A 20,302-nucleotide genomic window follows, 5' to 3' on the forward strand; every position below is an offset into this window, starting at 1 on the left:
CTCCTCCCTTCATCCCCCTCTCCTCACCCTCCACTTCCAGGTAGACGTTGGACACAGGAAACCCCAGTATGTCCGTGACCTTGAACTGTCCGACGTCGCTGGCCTTGACCTGGTCCAGGATGACCACAGATGGATCCAGAGAGATCCTCCCCACCAGATCCAGGTCTGCTGGCACCTAACATCAACCAAGAGCCAAGGTTGGTTCAAAAGTTCAATCACTTTACTTCAACATTGTAAGACAACTTTCATTATTGGCAAATAAAAGTAAATCACTTGGATATAAATGTTTGGTAACACTTTACTTCAAGCCAACAGGTATAATGCATTATAAGACTTAACATTTTTTTTTTAACCTTTATTTAACTAGTCAAGTCAGTTAAGAACAAATTCTTATTTTCAATGACGGCCTAGGAACAGTGGGTTAACTGCCTGTTCAGGGGCAGAACGACAGATTTGTACCTTGTCAGCTCGGGGATTTGAACTTGCAACCTTTCAGTTACTAGTCCAACACTCTAACCACTAGGCTACCCTGCCGCCTTCTCATAAGCACATATAAGTGATAATGTATTATTACCATACCACAGTGCGCTATAGGGAGTAGGATTAGGGTATTATTTGAGTGATTTTAAATCAGCCGTTCCAGTACCTTTAACTCTCCCCCGTCCAGGATCTGTCTGGTTTTTAAGTCGTAGTCGGGCGTGTAGAACAGACGCACCATGGAGGCATTCAGAATCAGGTTGATCTTCAGGGTGCCAGCGTACGGCAGCTTCACAAAGATCTGGTGTTCTGGGAGACAGAGGGACAGAGAGAGACAGAGACAGAGACAGAGACAGAGACAGAGGGAGAGAGAGACAGACACAGAGACAGAGGGAGAGAGAGACAGAGACAGAGAGAGAGACAGAGGGAGAGAGAGAGACAGAGACAGAGAGAGAGACAGAGGGAGAGAGAGACAGAGGGAGAGAGAGACAGAGACAGGGACAGAGACAGAGTGAGAGACAGAGACAGAGAGAGAGACAGAGGGACAGAGAGAGAGACAGATACAGAGACAGAGGGAGAGAGACAGAGACAGAGGGAGAGAGAGACAGAGGGACAGAGACAGAGACAGATACAGAGACAGAGACAGAGACAGAGACAGAGACAGAGACAGAGACAGAGACAGAGAGAGAGAGAGACAGAGACAGGGACATAGAGAGAGACAGATACAGAGACAGAGGGACAGAGACAGAGACAGAGACAGAGAGAGAGACAGATACAGGGACAGAGACAGAGACAGATACAGAGACAGACAGAGACAGAGGGAGAGAGAGACAGAGACAGAGACAGAGACAGAGACAGAGGGAGAGACAGATACAGAGGGAGAGAGAGACAGAGACAGAGACAGAGAGAGACAGAGACAGAGACAGAGGGAGAGAGAGACAGAGACAGAGGGAGAGACAGAGACAGAGGGAGAGAGAGACAGAGGGAGAGAGAGACAGAGACAGGGACAGAGAGAGAGAGACAGAGAGAGACAGAGACAGAGAGAGAGAGAGGACAGAGAGAGAGACAGATACAGAGACAGAGGGGAGAGAGACAGAGACAGAGGGAGAGAGAGACAGAGGGAGAGAGAGACAGAGACAGGGACAGAGAGAGAGAGACAGAGGGAGAGACAGATACAGAGACAGAGGGACAGAGACAGAGACAGAGACAGATACAGAGACAGAGACAGAGGGAGAGAGAGACAGAGACAGGGACAGAGAGAGAGACAGAGGGACAGAGACAGAGACAGAGACAGAGGGAGAGAGAGACAGAGACAGGGACAGAGAGAGAGACAGAGGGACAGAGAGAGAGACAGATACAGAGACAGAGGGACAGAGACAGAGACAGATACAGAGACAGAGACAGAGGGAGAGAGAGACAGAGACAGGGACAGAGAGAGAGACAGAGGGACAGAGAGAGAGACAGAGACAGAGGGACAGAGACAGAGACAGAGGGAGAGAGAGACAGAAGGGGAGAGAGAGATAGAGACAGAGACAGGGACAGAGAGAGAGACAGAGGGACAGAGAGAGAGACAGATACAGAGACAGAGACAGAGGGACAGAGACAGAGGGAGAGAGAGACAGAAGGGGAGAGAGAGATAGAGAGAAGAAGAGAGACAGAGGGAGAGAGAGACAGAAGGGGAGAGAAAGATAGAGAGAAGAAGAGAGACAGAGGGAGAGAGAGACAGAAGGGGAGAGAGTGATAGAGAGAAGAAGAGAGACAGAGGGAGGGAGAGACAGAAGGGGAGAGAGTGATAGAGAGAAGAAGAGAGACAGAGGGAGAGAGAGACAGAAGGGGAGAGAGAGATAGAGAGAAGAAGAGAGACAGAGGGAGAGAGAGACAGAAGGGGAGAGAGAGATAGAGAGAAGAAGAGAGACAGAGGGAGAGAGAGAAAGAAGGGGTGAGAGAGATAGAGAGAAGAAGAGAGACAGAGGGAGAGAGAGACAGAAGGGGAGAGAGAGATAGAGAGAAGAAGAGAGACAGAGGGAGAGAGAGACAGAAGGGGAGAGAGAGATAGAGAGAAGAAGAGAGACAGAGGGAGAGAGAGACAGAAGGGGAGAGAGAGATAGAGAGAAGAAGAGAGACAGAGGGAGAGAGAGACAGAAGGGAGAGAGATAGAGAGAAGAAGAGAGACAGAGGGAGAGAGAGACAGAAGGGAGAGAGAGAGATAGAGAGAAGAAGAGAGACAGAGGGAGAGAGAGACAGAAGGGGAGAGAGAGATAGAGAGAAGAAGAGAGACAGAGGGAGAGAGAGACAGAAGGGGAGAGAGAGATAGAGAGAAGAAGAGAGACAGAGGGAGAGAGAGACAGAAGGGGAGAGAGAGATAGAGAGAAGAAGAGAGACAGAGGGAGAGAGAGACAGAAGGGGAGAGAGATAGAGAGAAGAAGAGAGACAGAGGGAGAGAGAGACAGAAGGGGAGAGAGAGATAGAGAGAAGAAGAGAGACAGAGGGAGAGAGAGACAGAAGGGGAGAGAGAGATAGAGAGAAGAAGAGAGACAGAGGGAGAGAGAGACAGAAGGGGAGAGAGAGATAGAGAGAAGAAGAGAGACAGAGGGAGAGAGAGACAGAAGGGGAGAGAGAGATAGAGAGAAGAAGAGAGACAGAGGGAGAGAGAGACAGAAGGGAGAGAGAGATAGAGAGAAGAAGAGAGACAGAGGGAGAGAGAGACAGAAGGGGAGAGAGAGATAGAGAGAAGAAGAGAGACAGAGGGAGAGAGAGACAGAAGGGGAGAGAGAGATAGAGAGAAGAAGAGAGACAGAGGGAGAGAGAGACAGAAGGGGAGAGAGAGATAGAGAGAAGAAGAGAGACAGAGGGAGAGAGAGACAGAAGGGAGAGAGAGAGATAGAGAGAAGAAGAGAGACAGAGGGAGAGAGAGACAGAAGGGGAGAGAGAGATAGAGAGAAGAAGAGAGACAGAGGGAGAGAGAGAGACAGAAGGGGAGAGAGAGATAGAGAGAAGAAGAGAGACAGAGGGAGAGAGAGACAGAAGGGGAGAGAGAGATAGAGAGAAGAAGAGAGACAGAGGGAGAGAGAGACAGAAGGGGAGAGAGAGATAGAGAGAAGAAGAGAGACAGAGGGAGAGAGAGACAGAAGGGGAGAGAGAGATAGAGAGAAGAAGAGAGACAGAGGGAGAGAGAGACAGAAGGGGAGAGAGAGATAGAGAGAAGAAGAGAGACAGAGGGAGAGAGAGACAGAAGGGGAGAGAGAGATAGAGAGAAGAAGAGAGACAGAGGGAGAGAGAGACAGAAGAGAGAGAGACAGAAGGGGAGAGAGAGAGAAAGAAGAGAGAAGAAGAGAGAGAGACAGAAGGGGAGAGAGAGAGAGAGAAGAAGAGAGACAGAGGAGAGAGAGACAGAAGGGGAGAGAGAGATAGAGAGAAGAAGAGAGACAGAGGGAGAGAGAGATAGAGAGAAGAAGAGAGACAGAGGGAGGGAGAGACAGAAGGGGAGAGAGTGATAGAGAGAAGAAGAGAGACAGAGGGAGAGAGAGACAGAAGGGGAGAGAGAGATAGAGACAGAGACAGGGACAGAGAGAGAGACAGAGGGACAGAGAGAGAGACAGATACAGAGACAGAGACAGAGGGACAGAGACAGAGGGAGAGAGAGACAGAAGGGGAGAGAGAGATAGAGAGAAGAAGATAGACAGAGGGAGAGAGAGACAGAAGGGGAGAGAAAGATAGAGAGAAGAAGAGAGACAGAGGGAGAGAGAGACAGAAGGGGAGAGAGAGATAGAGAGAAGAAGAGAGACAGAGGGAGGGAGAGACAGAAGGGGAGAGAGAGATAGAGAGAAGAAGAGAGACAGAGGGAGAGAGAGACAGAAGGGGAGAGAGAGATAGAGAGAAGAAGAGAGAGAGGGAGAGAGAGACAGAAGGGGAGAGAGAGATAGAGAGAAGAAGAGAGACAGAGGGAGAGAGAGACAGAAGGGGAGAGAGAGATAGAGAGAAGAAGAGAGACAGAGGGAGAGAGAGACAGAAGGGGAGAGAGAGATAGAGAGAAGAAGAGAGACAGAGGGAGAGAGAGACAGAAGGGGAGAGAGAGATAGAGAGAAGAAGAGAGACAGAGGGAGAGAGAGACAGAAGGGGAGAGAGAGATAGAGAGAAGAAGAGAGACAGAGGGAGAGAGAGACAGAAGGGGAGAGAGAGATAGAGAGAAGAAGAGAGACAGAGGGAGAGAGAGTCAGAAGGGGAGAGAGAGATAGAGAGAAGAAGAAGAGAGACAGAGGGAGAGAGAGACAGAAGGGGAGAGAGAGATAGAGAGAAGAAGAGAGACAGAGGGAGAGAGAGACAGAAGGGGAGAGAGAGATAGAGAGAAGAAGAGAGACAGAGGGAGAGAGAGACAGAAGGGGAGAGAGAGATATAGAGAAGAAGAGAGACAGAGGGAGGGAGAGACAGAAGGGGAGAGAGAGATAGAGAGAAGAAGAGAGACAGAGGGAGAGAGAGACAGAAGGGGAGAGAGAGATAGAGAGAAGAAGAGAGACAGAGGGAGAGAGAGACAGAAGGGGAGAGAGTGATAGAGAGAAGAAGAGAGACAGAGGGAGAGAGAGACAGAAGGGGAGAGAGAGATAGAGAGAAGAAGAGAGACAGAGGGAGAGAGAGACAGAAGGGGAGAGAGAGATAGAGAGAAGAAGAGAGACAGAGGGAGAGAGAGACAGAAGGGGAGAGAGATAGAGAGAAGAAGAGAGACAGAGGGAGAGAGAGACAGAAGAGAGAGAGACAGAAGGGGAGAGAGAGAGAAGAAGAGAGAAGAAGAGAGAGGGAGGGAGAGAGAGACAGAAGGGGAGAGAGAGAGAGAGAGAAGAAGAGAGACAGAGGAGAGAGAGAGACAGAAGGGGAGAGAGATAGAGAGAAGAAGAGAGACAGAGGGAGAGAGAGTCAGAAGGGGAGAGAGTGATAGAGAGAAGAAGAGAGACAGAGGGAGAGAGAGACAGAAGGGGAGAGAGAGATAGAGAGAAGAAGAGAGACAGAGGGAGGGAGAGACAGAAGGGGAGAGAGAGATAGAGAGAAGAAGAGAGAGGGGGGAAAAGCGAGAGGGGGCATTTAACAAACAAAACATTTTGGAACACAATATGCAAAATAGATAACTCACTTCAGAAAATCACATCCATTTAAAGCTGCAATTCTTAATGGTGAAACTGCCACGTCTGTTCGCAATATTACAATAAAAAAGAAGTTACTGCAAAAAACACTGTTTTTTCCCCTCTGACATTATTGCACGTGTGATAGAAGGGCAGAATATGTACTGCAAATGTTTTACCAGGTTGTGCGGCTCTCCTCACCTCTGCTTCGCCAAACAAAACAAATACAATAACAACAGCGCTGGTGAGGACAGTGGCGCTGATCCCCTACTGCGGATTCCATCTTTAAACCCATTGATGACTAACATTACAGCGAACTTGCAGCAGGTTGGAAAAAAAGACCAAGGTCAAGGTTGGCCACAGAAGGTAGAGGGAGGATGAAAACAAACCTTTGACATTTAGGCAGACCTTCCTCATGATCTTCAGGTTCGTGTCTCTGACGGTGTAGCTTCCCTCATCGGCGCCTGTCACGGCGTTGAGGGTGACCCGGTGCTCGTTGACACTCAGGCGCCCCTGGTACCCGTCTCTGGAGAGCCCTCCTCGGGTCATCAGCACCAGGGGCGGCCTGGAGGGTTAATGGAGAACCATGATAGAACTTGCTATCAAAACAGTCATGATATTGATCAGAATAACAGAATGATACAATGTAATGATAATTAACGATAATTATCATATTGATAATGTTATCGCGATAACCATGCTACTATCATGACGGCCACAATAGTATCACAATATCACGATTCCGTGATATTATTGCAATAACCACAACATCGTGATAATCAATGTTGATGGGAGACAGTAAATCCTCCTTTGTGGAAAGCAGAGAAGTTTACATTTTGACAGAGAAACAACTGTACCTGGAGGTCAGGTTGGCCTCCACAGCACTGGGCCTATACTCCAGGGTGATGGGAGCCTCCACCCCCACCAGCTGGATGTGGTAGTTCTCCCCATACTTAATGTTCTGCTCATTGGAACAGTCTAAAAGACAGAGAACGGGGTGGGAGAGGCAGGGACAGTTAGATACAGAGAGCAAGAGAAGGAAATGAAGGTATAAAAGGGGAGGACAAGAGATCAGGAAACAGAGAGAGAGAAACAGAAAGGGAAGACAAAAGAATGAGAGAGAACCATGTGAGGAAAACAGAAGAGAATGACAGAGAGGAGAAGAACAAGAGAGAGAAAAGGAGGATAAAGATAGAAGAAAAACAGCAGGGATGGACGGATGGGAGGGATGAACGGACGGATGGGGTGGTTAAATAGCTGCATAATTACTGCCTGGTGTATGCAACATGCTGTTAACAACACACACCTCCTCTCCACACACTGTTAACTCCATATGACGCTGTCAAGGCTCCACACAGCTAGCCAGCTCCACACAGCTAGCCAGCTCCACACAGCTAGCCAGCTCCACACAGTTAACTGCATCATTTGATATCAGACAACTGCATCAACTGATATAGCATTCTGATGCACGACTGCAAAGTCAATGACGTGGCATAAAACCATTAGTTGTTGCGTGCAGTGTGTCTGCAATATAGACAGCCTGGAACGCCAATCCATGCAGATGTCATGACGTTGGCCTGGGGGTAGGTTTATGACAGTCATAAATACCTCTTCCCCCCTTTTTCCTCTCTCTACCCTACTGATGTAACATAGAGGTTCTGGGAACATCAGAAGGTGGGGGGAAATTAACTATATTCTGGTAATCCGACCAATTGAACATATGCGGTGGTACTTAATGAATATGATGTCAGTTCAGTTGTCATCTGAGACATTCTCATCAATGAGAAGATGACATAAACTCTACAGTGGAAAGTCTACACATCAGAGTTATCGGATTCACATGGAATTGTTGTTCAATTTAAATGTTTGAATATGAAATTATTCTACTCTGAATGGGATGAAATGTGATTTTAGCTTCTAAAATGTGAGATTTGGGTTTTCATAAGGTAGAGCTCTGCTCAATCAGTGGCCCGCCTCTGTGAAGGGACATGGGCTATAAATCTTTTTAAACACGCCTTTTCTCCCTCCTATATAAAGCCTTGACGACAATATAACCTCCTGTTCCGAGGATGTGAGGACGATGGTCCAATGGTTCAGATAATAACTACAGAACGAAGCCAACATCAGCGTGAGCTTTGGTTGCGAATGGTATGAACTTTGAACTCTTATTCACTACAGAAGTGATACCTCCTAGCCGTTGAGTTAGCAACAGCAGCTGCAAATGCAGGTTAGGAAGGAACAGACAGAGTATCAGAGTATCTACCACACAACAACGTTACTACAACGTATCCAATTTACCAGCAGAGACATTCTTCAAAGGACAAAGGACTCGGTTGGGCAACACGGCCTTCCATCTACCACCAACCTACCGAAGCGCAGCTCAGAGTAAATATTTATTGCATTTTCCTTTTCCAAATGGGCAGTAATTTAGAATGCATAAGATTCTGTATTTACGATAGCACAGCTTCACCCTTTGTTCCTCAGTCTTCCCACTCTTTCACTCAAACCCAGCCCTTTTGTGTAACCAGCTGTCATATCTGTTCCGCCCGCCAGGGACGTTTTCCTTTATGACGTCATTTGTAATCAAGTTATGAATTAATTATGTGTACGTGTAATTCTGTGTGATTAGTTAGGTATTTAGTAAATAAATAATTAAACCCAATTTTGTATTGCTGATTCAACTTGTTAGCCAGGGTTTGTGCAGATAACCAATCATTTACAACTTTCAGATGAGACTGAATTAAGATGACGATTAATATTGACTGCTATTGATGTAAAATATTACTAGATCTTTAAGAGTTTATTTGGAAGATAACAGCTCTATAAATATTATTTCATGTTGCCCCAACTCTTTAGTTAATTACATTTACATGATTAGCTCAATCAGGTAATATTAATTACGGGGAAATTATTTTATAGAATAGAATGTCATATCACTTAATCCGGCACAGCCAAAGACACGACACAGAGCAAAGCTCAGTCTTCTCAGCATCACCAAGTCATCATTCCTCTCTGACTGTGTATATCTGTGTCCCCTCATTTAAGAACAAATCCTTATTTACAATGACGGCTTACCCAGGCCAAATCCGGACGACGCTGGGCCGCCCTATGGGACTTCAAATCACGGCCGGATGTGATGCAGCCTGGATTCAAACCAGGGACTGCTGTGACGACTGTTGCACTGAGATCCAGTACCTTAGACCGCAACACCACTTGGGAGCCCCTATATGGCCCTGGTCAAAAGTAGTGCACTGTATAGAGATTAGGGTGCCATTTGGGACACAAACTGGGTCTTCCTCATCCCATTACAGTCAGATACTTAGTGCTGTTCAGAACATTGCTGCTGCGCTAGCCAATAGGGATGTACTACACTAATACAGCAGTGCTCATGTGTAGCTGTAAAAGGCTTGGCCTGTTGACCGAACTGACAACATGATTAAATCACGAAATGAGCGGAAACAAGCTGTGTCTAGACTGAGACGGACAGATGATTTGAAGCGCACACAGCCACGGTAGCAGGGCAGCATGTTTGAGAGAGAACACCAGTATCAATTTAGTCCTAATGATTTAGACTGAGTCAAGACTCCAAAACTCAATGTAAAACGCACAGTATGTCTGCATCCCAAATGGCACTAAATGACCTATTTAGTACTTTTAACCAGGGTGCAAACTATGGTGTCTGACGATGGTCTTCCAACCGTCCAACCTTCCTCCCAGAGAGCAACTTTCCTACTTCCAACCTTCCTACCAGAGAGCATCTTTCCTACTTCCAACCCTCCTCCCAGAGAGCATCTTTCCTACTTCCAACCCTCCTCCCAGAGAGCAACTTTCCTACTTCCAACCCTCCTCCCAGAGAGCATCTTTCCTACTTCCAACCTTCCTACCAGAGAGCATCTTTCCTACTTCCAACCCTCCTCCCAGAGAGCAACTTTCCTACTTCCAACCTTCCTACCAGAGAGCAACTTTCCTACTTCCAACCTTCCTACGAGAGAGCAACTTTCCTACTTCCAACCTTCCTCCCAGAGAGCAACTTTCCTTCTTCCAACCTTCCTCCCAGAGAGCAACTTTCCTTCTTCCAACCCCCCTCCCAGAGACAACTTTCCTTCTTCCAACCCCCCTCCCAGAGACCACTTTCCTTCTTCCAACCCCCCTCCCAGAGACCACTTTCCTTCTTCCAACCCCCCTCCCAGAGACCACTTTCCTTCTTCCAACCCCCCTCCCAGAGACAACCTTCCTTCTTCCAACCCCCCTCCTCGGACCCCATACCTCTGACGATGAGTGTGATGCGTCGGACCTCTTCCGGCTGTTCGTTGTTCTTCACCGAGTATGTCCCCTCGTCCCCCTCGCCCACGTTCGCTAGGATCAGGTGACTGAGCTGACTGTTGAGCTTGGCACGGTTACCAACCACGGACCCACCCCGCATCAGGACCACCTCAACCCCCGCCTTGGCACTACTGGGCTGGAACAAAACCTCTGCAGCCAGGGAGGGCAGCTGCAGATGGAAGTCCTCCCCAAAGAACATGGTCTTCTGGGAGTCTTCTTTACCTGGGAGGTGGTGGGAGGGTGTGTTTAACATTTCCACAGAAATGCATCACAAAGCTTAGTACTATATCATAACTAATGATGCATTGATAACAGATGGCAGGGATGCTTACCTTTCAAAGGGGCCGACAGAGCTACGGACAAAGAGAAAAGAGGTTGGTGATATTTCATATTTATGCATAGAAATGTAATTCATCAAATATGTTAGATATATGACCGATAACTATACACACACACACTGATCTGGACACACACACTACTCTGGACACACACACACTTATCTGGACACACACACACACTTATCTGGACACACACACTACTCTGGACACACACACTACTCTAGACACACACACACTACCTGGACACACACACTACTCTAGACACACACACACTACTCTGGACACACACACTTATCTGGACACACACACTACTCTGGACACACACACTACTCTAGACACACACACACTACTCTGGACACACACACTGATCTGGACACACACACTACTCTGGACACACACACTACTCTGGACACACGCACTTATCTGGACACACACACTGATCTGGACACACACTACTCTAGACACACACACTACTCTGGACACACACACTTATCTGGACACACACACACTACTCTGGAAACACACACTACTCTGGACACACACACTACTCTGGAAACACACACTACTCTGGACACACACACTACTCTGGACACACACACTACTCTGGAAACACACACACACACACAGTACTCTGGACACACACTACTCTGGAAACACACACTACTCTGGACACACACACTACTCTGGACACACACACTACTCTGGACACACACACTACTCTGGACACACACTACTCTAGACACACACACTACTCTGGACACACACTACTCTGGACACACTCACTACTCTGGAAACACACACTACTCTGGACACACACACTACTCTGGACACACACACTACTCTGGACACACACACTACTCTGGAAACACACACTACTCTGGACACACACACTACTCTGGACACACACACTACTCTGGACACACACACTACTCTGGACACACACACTACTCTGGAAACACACACTACTCTGGACACACACACTACTCTGGACACACACACTACTCTGGACACACACACTACTCTGGACACACACTACTCTGGACACACACACTACTCTGGAAACACACTACTCTGGACACACACACTACTCTGGACACACACACAACTCTGGACACACACACTACTCTGGACACACACACTACTCTGGACACACACACTACTCTGGAAACACACACTACTCTGGAAACACACACTACTCTGGAAACACACACGACTCTGGACACACACACTACTCTGGAAACACACACTACTCTGGAAACACACACTACTCTGGAAACACACACTACTCTGGACACACACACTACTCTGGACACACACACTGTTCTGAACACACACACTGTTCTGGACACACAGTACTCTGGACACACAGTACCTGAGCAGAGCAGCAAGCTCAGCACCACCACACTGACTGTCTTCATCTTCATCAGATCTCCTGGCTCTGGAAAGAAGGAAGGATGAAGGGAAGATAAGATAAAGGAAAGATAGAGTACAAACAAAAATGGTGTTTGATAAGTGGCACATTAGAAGAGAATGCCACTCCATCTCTCTCTGTCACCTTTACATCCTCTTCTCCTCCCTCAGTTGTTCTTTCTGTTTCTCCATCTGATTGTGTTTGTCTGGGTGTAGGTGAGGGAGGTGCTCCCTTAGCTAATTCATAGATAATGATAGAATGTTGTGGTGGTGACATCATCTCATGGTGACATCATCGCATGAAGTGGAGCCGAGAGGATGTCCTTTGGATCACTTAGCTTGTCTGACTTCACCAGAGGAGTGAATGCAGTGTGTGTGTGTGTGTGTGTTCCTCTGATATCTTTGAAAAAATACATCTTTCCCCCCTTCCATCATGAACACAATCCACCAAACCAGTAAATGGTTCCCAATTCAATTGTTGATTTACACTACCAAGCAATTGGGGATTTAAGATTGAAATATACATTAACTTATTGCAACAACAACCTATTCTTGTAATGGTCCTCGTCTGATGAGGAAGAATCGGGCCAAAGCGCAGCAAGTGTTCATGATTTTATTAAACTGAACACTAGAACAAAATAACAACGTGAATAACTGAAACAGTCCTGTCAGGTGCAGAACACTAAACAGAAAACCACTACCCACAAAACACAGGTGGGAAAAAGCTGCCTAAGTATGATTCTCAATCAGGGACAACGATAGACAGCTACCTCTGATTGAGAACCACTCCCGGCCAAACACAAAGAAATAGAAAACATAGAAATAAAGAAACTAGAATGCCCACCCTAGTCACACCCTGGCCTAACCAAAATATGGACAGGGCGTGACAATTCTTTTTCATAATCCCTACCCTTTAAAGGCACATTGGAGCTTGTTTGAGTTATTAAACTAGGGGTCTATTCATTAGTGCTCACCGTAGCAAAATGTTTTGCAACAGAAATGTTTTGCAAAGAAAAGGAGTGTTTCTTATTGGACAAGTTCAGGTTAGTCCTACCCGTTTTGGCCTGTTTGAGTCTGTTTGGTTCCTGGATAATCCACCCAAGGACGCCATAGGCTCCCACTGGATCCCAGACAGGGATTGGTATATTGATTAGGTGTCAATGAACATGCCTGAATTAAAACAGCCTTCGAATAATGAATGGTAATTGGGATAGGGGGGGGATCTGGGTAATTGCTTGGCTGGGTTTCAAACAGAGATCCACCCTTTCCTTCCTCAGGACCTTGAGAAGAGGGAAATGTGTTTGTGTACTTGTCTGTGTGCTCGCATGCGTGTGTGTGTGTGTGTGTGTGTGTGTGTGTGTGTGTGTGTGTGTGTGTGTGTGTGTGTGTGTGTGTGTGTGTGTGTGTGTGTGTGTGTGTGTGTGTGTGTGTGTGTGTGTGTGTGTGTGTGTGTCTCAAAATGTGCTGAGTCTGGGAGAATTCTGATGAATTAGAGCATTGAGAGCGTTATGATGATCTGAGCCTCTGGGTGAGGTGTGACTACAGATGAGAGACATCAAGGGAAGAACTAGTCAGGGCTTTTCTGTCCTGTCCTCTTCATTCATCACGACTAGAGGGTTTGACAGACAAGGGAACCTGAATATATAGATGATCTTAATTTCAGCCAGTTTTCTACAGCTGGAAAATAATCCTGCAGCAACATGAAATGTGAATTATTTTGTGGATTAAAATGAATGGACATTTTTGTAGGGGTTGATACATTTTTTGAAAGTGAAAATTTCAAAGTGGAAATTACAAACTTCAGAATCCCTTTTAAACCTCAAATACACGACACATTTTAAATGTCCTGCATAGAAGGAAAGTTATCATGCAACAGGATGATCAAATTAAGATCCCACATCTGTAGTGGTAGATTTACTTAGTTCCCCTAAGTGCAGGCCTGTAGCTGTATTTATTCACAGACCTGCGTTCGGGACGTAAGTTTTGCAGTGCTTTGCAACAGCTTTTGGACAGCTGCTCTTTCCACTCTGTAGGGCATGCCGTTGAGGTGCTGAGATTAAGCAGCAAAGCGTTCACCCTCCCATCAACCATTCTGCCACAGGATGCTTAATCAGGAGTGCAAACACTGTAAGACACTGCGATCCTGAATGCTAGAGATGAAAGGAGATAGCAGGTCTGGACTGTTGGTTGGTTGTGTGTGTGTGTGTGTGTGTGTGTGTGTGTGTGTGTGTGTGTGTGTGTGTGTGTGTGTGTGTGTGTGTGTGTGTGTGTGTGTGTGTGTGTGTGTGTGTGTGTGTGTGTGTGTGTGTGTGTGTGTGTGTGTGTGTGTGTGTGAGAGAGAGAGAGAGAGAGAGAGAGAGAGAGAGAGAGAGAGAGATAATGTGTGTACAAAGCAGGAAGCATTAAGCCATCTGCAGAGACCTGATCTGTTGGCAGGGGCAGAAAACCTGATGCTCTCATTTGTTAATGAGGACAATTAGCATGTGATAATGTCATAATTCCACAACCACCATCTATCTCTCTCTGCTACAAGACACTCTTATCCAATCTTCTCCTCTCTCTGTTTCTCTCTCTCTCCCAGCCTCATACACCCTGCACTGGGCAGAGAGCTGAGCCACTATCATAGCCTGAAAGCACAGTCATTTGATTACATCTGAACCAAAAGACAGGACACATCGGAGCCCCAGAGGAGAGGGTCCCTCAGACAACACCAGCAACAACCACACATCAGTTATGACCCCTTGGTACAGCCATGTTCTGTCTGGCTGATTCGGCCTGGGACATGACGTTGGGAACGTTGGGAACACCTTGCTGTGTTCTTATTACTGAAGAATTACATGGTAATAAGAACATGTCTTTTCTTAAAACTGCATTGTTGGTTAAGGGCTTGTAAGTAAATATTTCACTGTAAGGTCTACCTACACCTGTTGTATTCAGCATTTCACTGTTGTATTTGATGTTATATCATAATGTGTGAACACAGGCGTGTGAAACATGTTCATATCTTTGTGTTACTACAGCACATAAGGGGAATTATCTGCACTGTTGTTTTTAGAGGACCTGTGAAGCAGATAATCCAAGATCTTCTACTCCATTTAAGGAGGAAAAAATTGTTTTTCGAATAGTTTTGGGGCCAGAAACCTTACATAAAAAACCACACGTGAAAGGAACATGTGATAAAACACATGGTTTATGGACACGTGTGATAAAACACGTGGTTTATGGACACGTGTGATAAAACACGTGGTTTATGGACACGTGTGATAAAACACGTGGTTTATGGACACGTGTGATAAAACACGTGGTTTATGGACACGTGTGATAAAACACGTGGTTTATGGACACGTGTGATAAAACACATGGTTTAGGAATCACGTGAAAGGAACGTGTGATAAAACACGTGGTTTAGGAATCACGTGAAAGGAACATGTGATAAAACACGTGGTTTATGGACACGTGTGATAAAACACGTGGTTTATGGACACGTGTGATAAAACACATGGTTTATGGACACGTGTGATAAAACACATGGTTTATGGACACGTGTGATAAAACACATGGTTTATGGACACGTGTGATAAAACACGTGGTTTATGGACACGTGTGATAAAACACATGGTTTATGGACACGTGTGATAAAACACGTGGTTTATGGACACGTGTGATAAAACACGTGGTTTATGGACACGTGTGATAAAACACATGGTTTATGGACACGTGTGATAAAACACATGGTTTAGGAATCACGTGAAAGGAACGTGTGATAAAACACGTGGTTTAGGAATCACGTGAAAGGAACGTGTGATAAAACACATGGTTTATGGACACGTGTGATAAAACACATGGTTTAGGAATCACGTGAAAGGAACGTGTGATAAAACACGTGGTTTAGGAATCACGTGAAAGGTGTCACATGTAAAATAAAAACATTCACATGAGTCAAACATGTAGTTTTCAAACACCTGTGACATTTCACATACATTTTTTACATGTTGACTAATCAAAACGCAGACATGCGAGTCAGACGTGGTTTTAGGACAAATTAGACATGTTTTTCTGTAAAGGAAACAACACCCTGGTGCTCGCCTCACTGGGTTTACAGTGACACACACACACACACACACACACACACACACACACACACACACACACACACACACACACACACACACACACACACACACACACACACACACACACACACACACACACACACACACACACACACACACACACACACACACAAACATGCCTCCTCTCCTTTGGGCTTTTAACCATGGGCTGCCGGACTTGACCATCTGCTATCCTTCACTCCCTCCCTCCCTCTTTTCCTCACTTCCTCTTTCTGTATCTCTCTCTCTTTCTGTCACCTATTCACCTAGACTGCTCTATCTGTCACTCTCTCTTCCTTCCTCAGTCCCTCTCTATCTGCCATGTATTTAAATCACTTTTTACAGCCACCCTCTTTATTTTATTTTCCTGCCTCCCTCTTTCTCTCTGTTTCTTCCCACATCTCTTATCCTCTTTCCTTCCCTGCATCATCTTCTCATCGATCTTCCAATTTGTCCCTTTCTCTCTTTTTTTTCTGTCTGACTCAGCTGTTACTTTCTCTCCTCTCCTGCTTTCTGTCCTTCTATCTTTTCTCATTCTATTTCCTGTTCTGCCTCATGCCACTCTCTCTCTATCCCTCTCTTCTCTCTCTTTATTCCTCATTCTATTTCCTGTTCTGCCTCATGCCACTCTCTCTCTATCCCTCTCTTCTCTCTCTTTATTCCTCATTCTATTTCCTGTTCTGCCTCATGCCACTCTCTCTCTATCCCTCTCTTCTCTCTCTTTATTTCGCATTCTATTTCCTGTTCTGCCTCATGCCACTCTCTCTCTATCCCTCTCTTCTCTCTCTTTATTTCTCATTCTATTTCCTGTTCTGCCTCATGCCACTCTCTATCCCTCTCTTCTCTGTCTTTATTTCTCATTCTATTTCCTGTTCTGCCTCATGCCACTCTCTATCCCTCTCTTCTCTGTCTTTATTTCTCATTCTATTTCCTGTTCTGCCTCATGCCACTCTCTATCCCTCTCTTCTGTCTTTATTTCTCATTCTATTTCCTGTTCTGCCTCATGCCACTCTCTCTCTATCCCTCTCTTCTCTCTCTTTATTTCTCATTCTATTTCCTGTTCTGCCTCATGCCACTCTCTCTCTATCCCTCTCTTCTCTCTCTTTATTTCTCATTCTATTTCCTGTTCTGCCTCATGCCACTCTCTATCCCTCTCTTCTCTGTCTTTATTTCTCATTCTATTTCCTGTTCTGCCTCATGCCACTCTCTCTCTATCCCTCTCTTCTCTCTCTTTATTTCTCATTCTATTTCCTGTTCTGCCTCATGCCACTCTCTCTCTATCCCTCTCGTCTCTCTCTTTATTTCTCATTCTATTTCCTGTTCTGCCTCATGCCACTCTCTCTCTATCCCTCTCGTCTCTCTCTTTATTTCTCATTCTATTTCCTGTTCTGCCTCATGCCACTCTCTATCCCTCTCGTCTCTCTCTTTACTTCCCATTCCATTTCTGCTATGCCTCCCCTGTCCTTCCCTCTCTTTCTACTTTTCTCCCCTTCTCTCCCTCCCTCTCTTTATCTTCCTCTCTCTCTCTTTCTCCTCTCATGCCCCCTTTCACCCTCTCCTCCTTCTTATCTTATATAATCTCAGCTCCAGCAGCATCCCACTCTGAACTCAAAGACTGTGTCTGTCTTCATCTGCAATGTGGGATTTGTCCCAAATGGCACCCTATTCACTATGTAGTCCACTACTTTTGACCAGGGTCCATACAGCTCTGATCAAAAGTAGGGCACCATATAGGGAATAGGGTGCCATTTATTCTGAGTCTCTGGCCACTGAGAAGGGAGAGAGGAGGAGGTATAGACAGGCCTTTGTTGAGCTCCTTTAAAGAGGCGGAAAAGCCTTCAATGACTGCAGATGCATGAACCCCACAAAGATGTCTCTGTCTGTCCTTCATTCCTTCACATCGTTTCCTTCGTTCTCCTTGGCTTACATAACCCCAGCGACCGGTGAATCTATCCCCTAATACTTCTGTCATTGTAGTGAAGGCTAAGCATCCAGTCAGGCTGCAAGGAAATGCACACCCCAAACACACACACATTATATACAATACAACATACACACTTGTCCATAAATCCCGTAGGCACAAACACACATGACCAATATTCACTTCCTCTCTCCCTCTTTCCCTCCTCCCCTCCCTCATCAGAAAATACAATGTTAAATCATGAAGTGTCAGAAAAGCAAAAGGTATCACTGCGCCAACAGAACAGTACACAGGCTGAATGTTTACTTTAGGTGGTTTACTGGAGGTCATGGGTTTCTGGTTAGTTAAAATGACAATGGGTGCATCTCAATAGTCCTAAGTTCCCCTCCTTGTCTCCTTTCCTTCATCTGCTCTGATGAGTGTAAAACTACTTGATAGGTGAAAGCAGATTCCCAAAAATACCCATCAATCATATTGCTTTTATCCATCCTGCGGCAAGGAGACAGATTAAAGAAAGGAGACAAGGGGAAGAAGCCACTTTAGACTGTAGAGATGCAGCCCTGGGCTGCCTGCCTGGAAGTGTTGTGTAAATCAAAATGGATGATGGATGAGGTCTCATACCACACAGACATAGACTGACTCTTCATTTATCCACCGCCTTCCCTTCTTTAAGTACTCTAAAAAATATGATCTCTATCTTTCTCTCTGTCTAGGTCCATGTCTCTATCTCACTCTATTTCTCTTTCTCCCCCTCTCTCTGTGTAGTTCTCTCTGTCTCTCTTTCTCTCAATCGCTCTCTGTCTTTCTCTCTCTCTGTATTTCTCTATCTCTCAGTTTCTCTCTCCGTCAGTCTCTCTCTCTCTTATATATGAAAGGAGTGGACAGGTTTCCACCATATTGCATTCACCTGTCAAATCTTGTCAGATCAGAGGTCATGGGGGGGTGCTACAGTAAATGTCCTTATCCTCAACTCATCATTGTCTTTCAAGTGAGGACATAGAAAGAGAACTCACAGATGAGATGTAGCTTCATCATTTCCTAGTTGTGACAGTTGAAAATAGGCCATTACAGGCACTAGCAATAAATCAATCAGCATCACTTCCAGTTTACAGTCTTTCAATAAAAATATATATGTGCCAAATGAGAAAAAACAAATAGGTCTATCTTAACCAGAACATATTAAAATAATGGCCAACCAACAGTAACAAGACATGGGAATATTCCCACATCTTTTAATTAAAGCCTCTTTGTACAAGACAAACACGTGTTCATAAAATCCCAACACATAAACCTCGAGGATAAAAAGGCTTGAATAGCGGTGAGATACAGGCCAAGGCCATCCCTGAACAGATCGGGTGATGACTGATGACCAGCAGCGCACACTGTACTGTACTATACTGACATGTACCTGAACTGTTGGCAAATGTAACATGCAGGCAGCGCAGACTCAGGCCACCATATGTCATCAACATATAAACGGAGGGGGCGACACTACACAGCACCGGAGGCAGCAGCGCCCCGGTACAAGCCGCAGGAGCACATCGTTCAATTTGTAATGGATGGATGCTTTAAAAATAAAGGATTCAGTATAGGCTAAACCATTTAATCATAATAAATAGTCCTCCATATTAAGATATACTGATTAGAGACAGGATCCGTAGACCACTCATTTACATTGATTAGATGTGGATTATGCATGAATAATCTTCCAGGACCAAACTGAGTCATACAATTCATCTCTACATTAATTAACAGGTCCTGCGAATTAAGGCGACATATTGCATTCCATGATGGGAATATTCAAGGATATTTCAAATAACATATAGCCTATTGCACATCCCTGTTAGGCTACATTGTTTCAGAGATTTTTTCTTATCATAGGCTATGGCTCAAATTCTGAAGCAATGTCTTACATTAGGCTATAGGCCTAATCTAAATGGTCGTAAATAGGGACAGGCATTGGACCGGCACGAGCCTATCCAACCTGTGTAGCCTAATGATTGCACACCTTGTGTGGCATTCTGTAGAGCATACTGGGAAATTAGCATGGTAATGCATTATTGAATGCGTGTCCCATCATACCACCATCCCGATGAAGCGCATAGTCTGTTTTATCGTTCCTCCCAATAAACGTGAAACCTAATCACAATTGTCTCACCTTTCATCTTCACCGGAACAAGCACGCCCTGTTTTCATCAAATAAAGCTCTTATCGGATAATACTCGTCTATAACCTAACATCTCAATATGCAGGAAAGCCAACAGACACCCTCACGAGCATCTCACCAAAAACTGCAGAATTTAACCCGTCACGCACCAGGCGGCGAATTTATTTGAAGAATCTCATCACATCCACCACACGTAAGAAATAATTATCCCCTTAGCTCACTCACCTTTAAATTCACACTATCTCCTCCGTATTGACAGAGTAGGCAACGTTATAACGTGTTTGCAGGAGGAGAAATATGTTGCCTAGCCTATTGATGCATGTATTTCTCTCCGTTCTTGGCGTCACCCTCCCTCTCAACCTCGCCCCCCAAGAGCAGCACTTGACGACTGGGGCTGAACATTTGAAGATGCTCAGAATATGTCGGTTTTTGCTCTCGGTCGG

The 20,302-nt window shown here is 45.6% G+C and overlaps 1 protein-coding gene across 2 annotated transcripts in view; it reads right to left on the minus strand.

Annotated features, from left to right (window-relative positions):
* si:dkeyp-77h1.4 (uncharacterized) overlaps nucleotides 1-20,256 on the minus strand; it is a 27,102-nt gene extending 6,846 nt beyond the window's left edge. The window contains exons 1-8 of one of the 2 annotated variants that reach the window (XM_052489726.1): nucleotides 20,085-20,256; nucleotides 11,622-11,687; nucleotides 10,244-10,264; nucleotides 9,855-10,133; nucleotides 6,446-6,566; nucleotides 5,978-6,153; nucleotides 647-786; nucleotides 28-175 (exon numbers count right to left, since the gene is read on the minus strand). In XM_052489726.1, coding sequence (XP_052345686.1) covers nucleotides 28-175; nucleotides 647-786; nucleotides 5,978-6,153; nucleotides 6,446-6,566; nucleotides 9,855-10,133; nucleotides 10,244-10,264; nucleotides 11,622-11,673 — 937 coding nt within the window. In that variant the 5' untranslated portion in view covers nucleotides 11,674-11,687; nucleotides 20,085-20,256. Of the gene's footprint in view, nucleotides 1-27; nucleotides 176-646; nucleotides 787-5,977; nucleotides 6,154-6,445; nucleotides 6,567-9,854; nucleotides 10,134-10,243; nucleotides 10,265-11,621; nucleotides 11,688-19,850; nucleotides 19,993-20,084 lie in introns of those variants that run through there. The other variant, XM_052489725.1, reaches the window with a different exon arrangement.
* Between the last annotated feature and the right edge of the window lie 46 nt (nucleotides 20,257-20,302).

Source organism: Oncorhynchus keta, chromosome 31 (assembly GCF_023373465.1).
Source record: "Oncorhynchus keta strain PuntledgeMale-10-30-2019 chromosome 31, Oket_V2, whole genome shotgun sequence".
NCBI classification, from domain to species: Eukaryota; Metazoa; Chordata; class Actinopteri; order Salmoniformes; family Salmonidae; genus Oncorhynchus; species Oncorhynchus keta.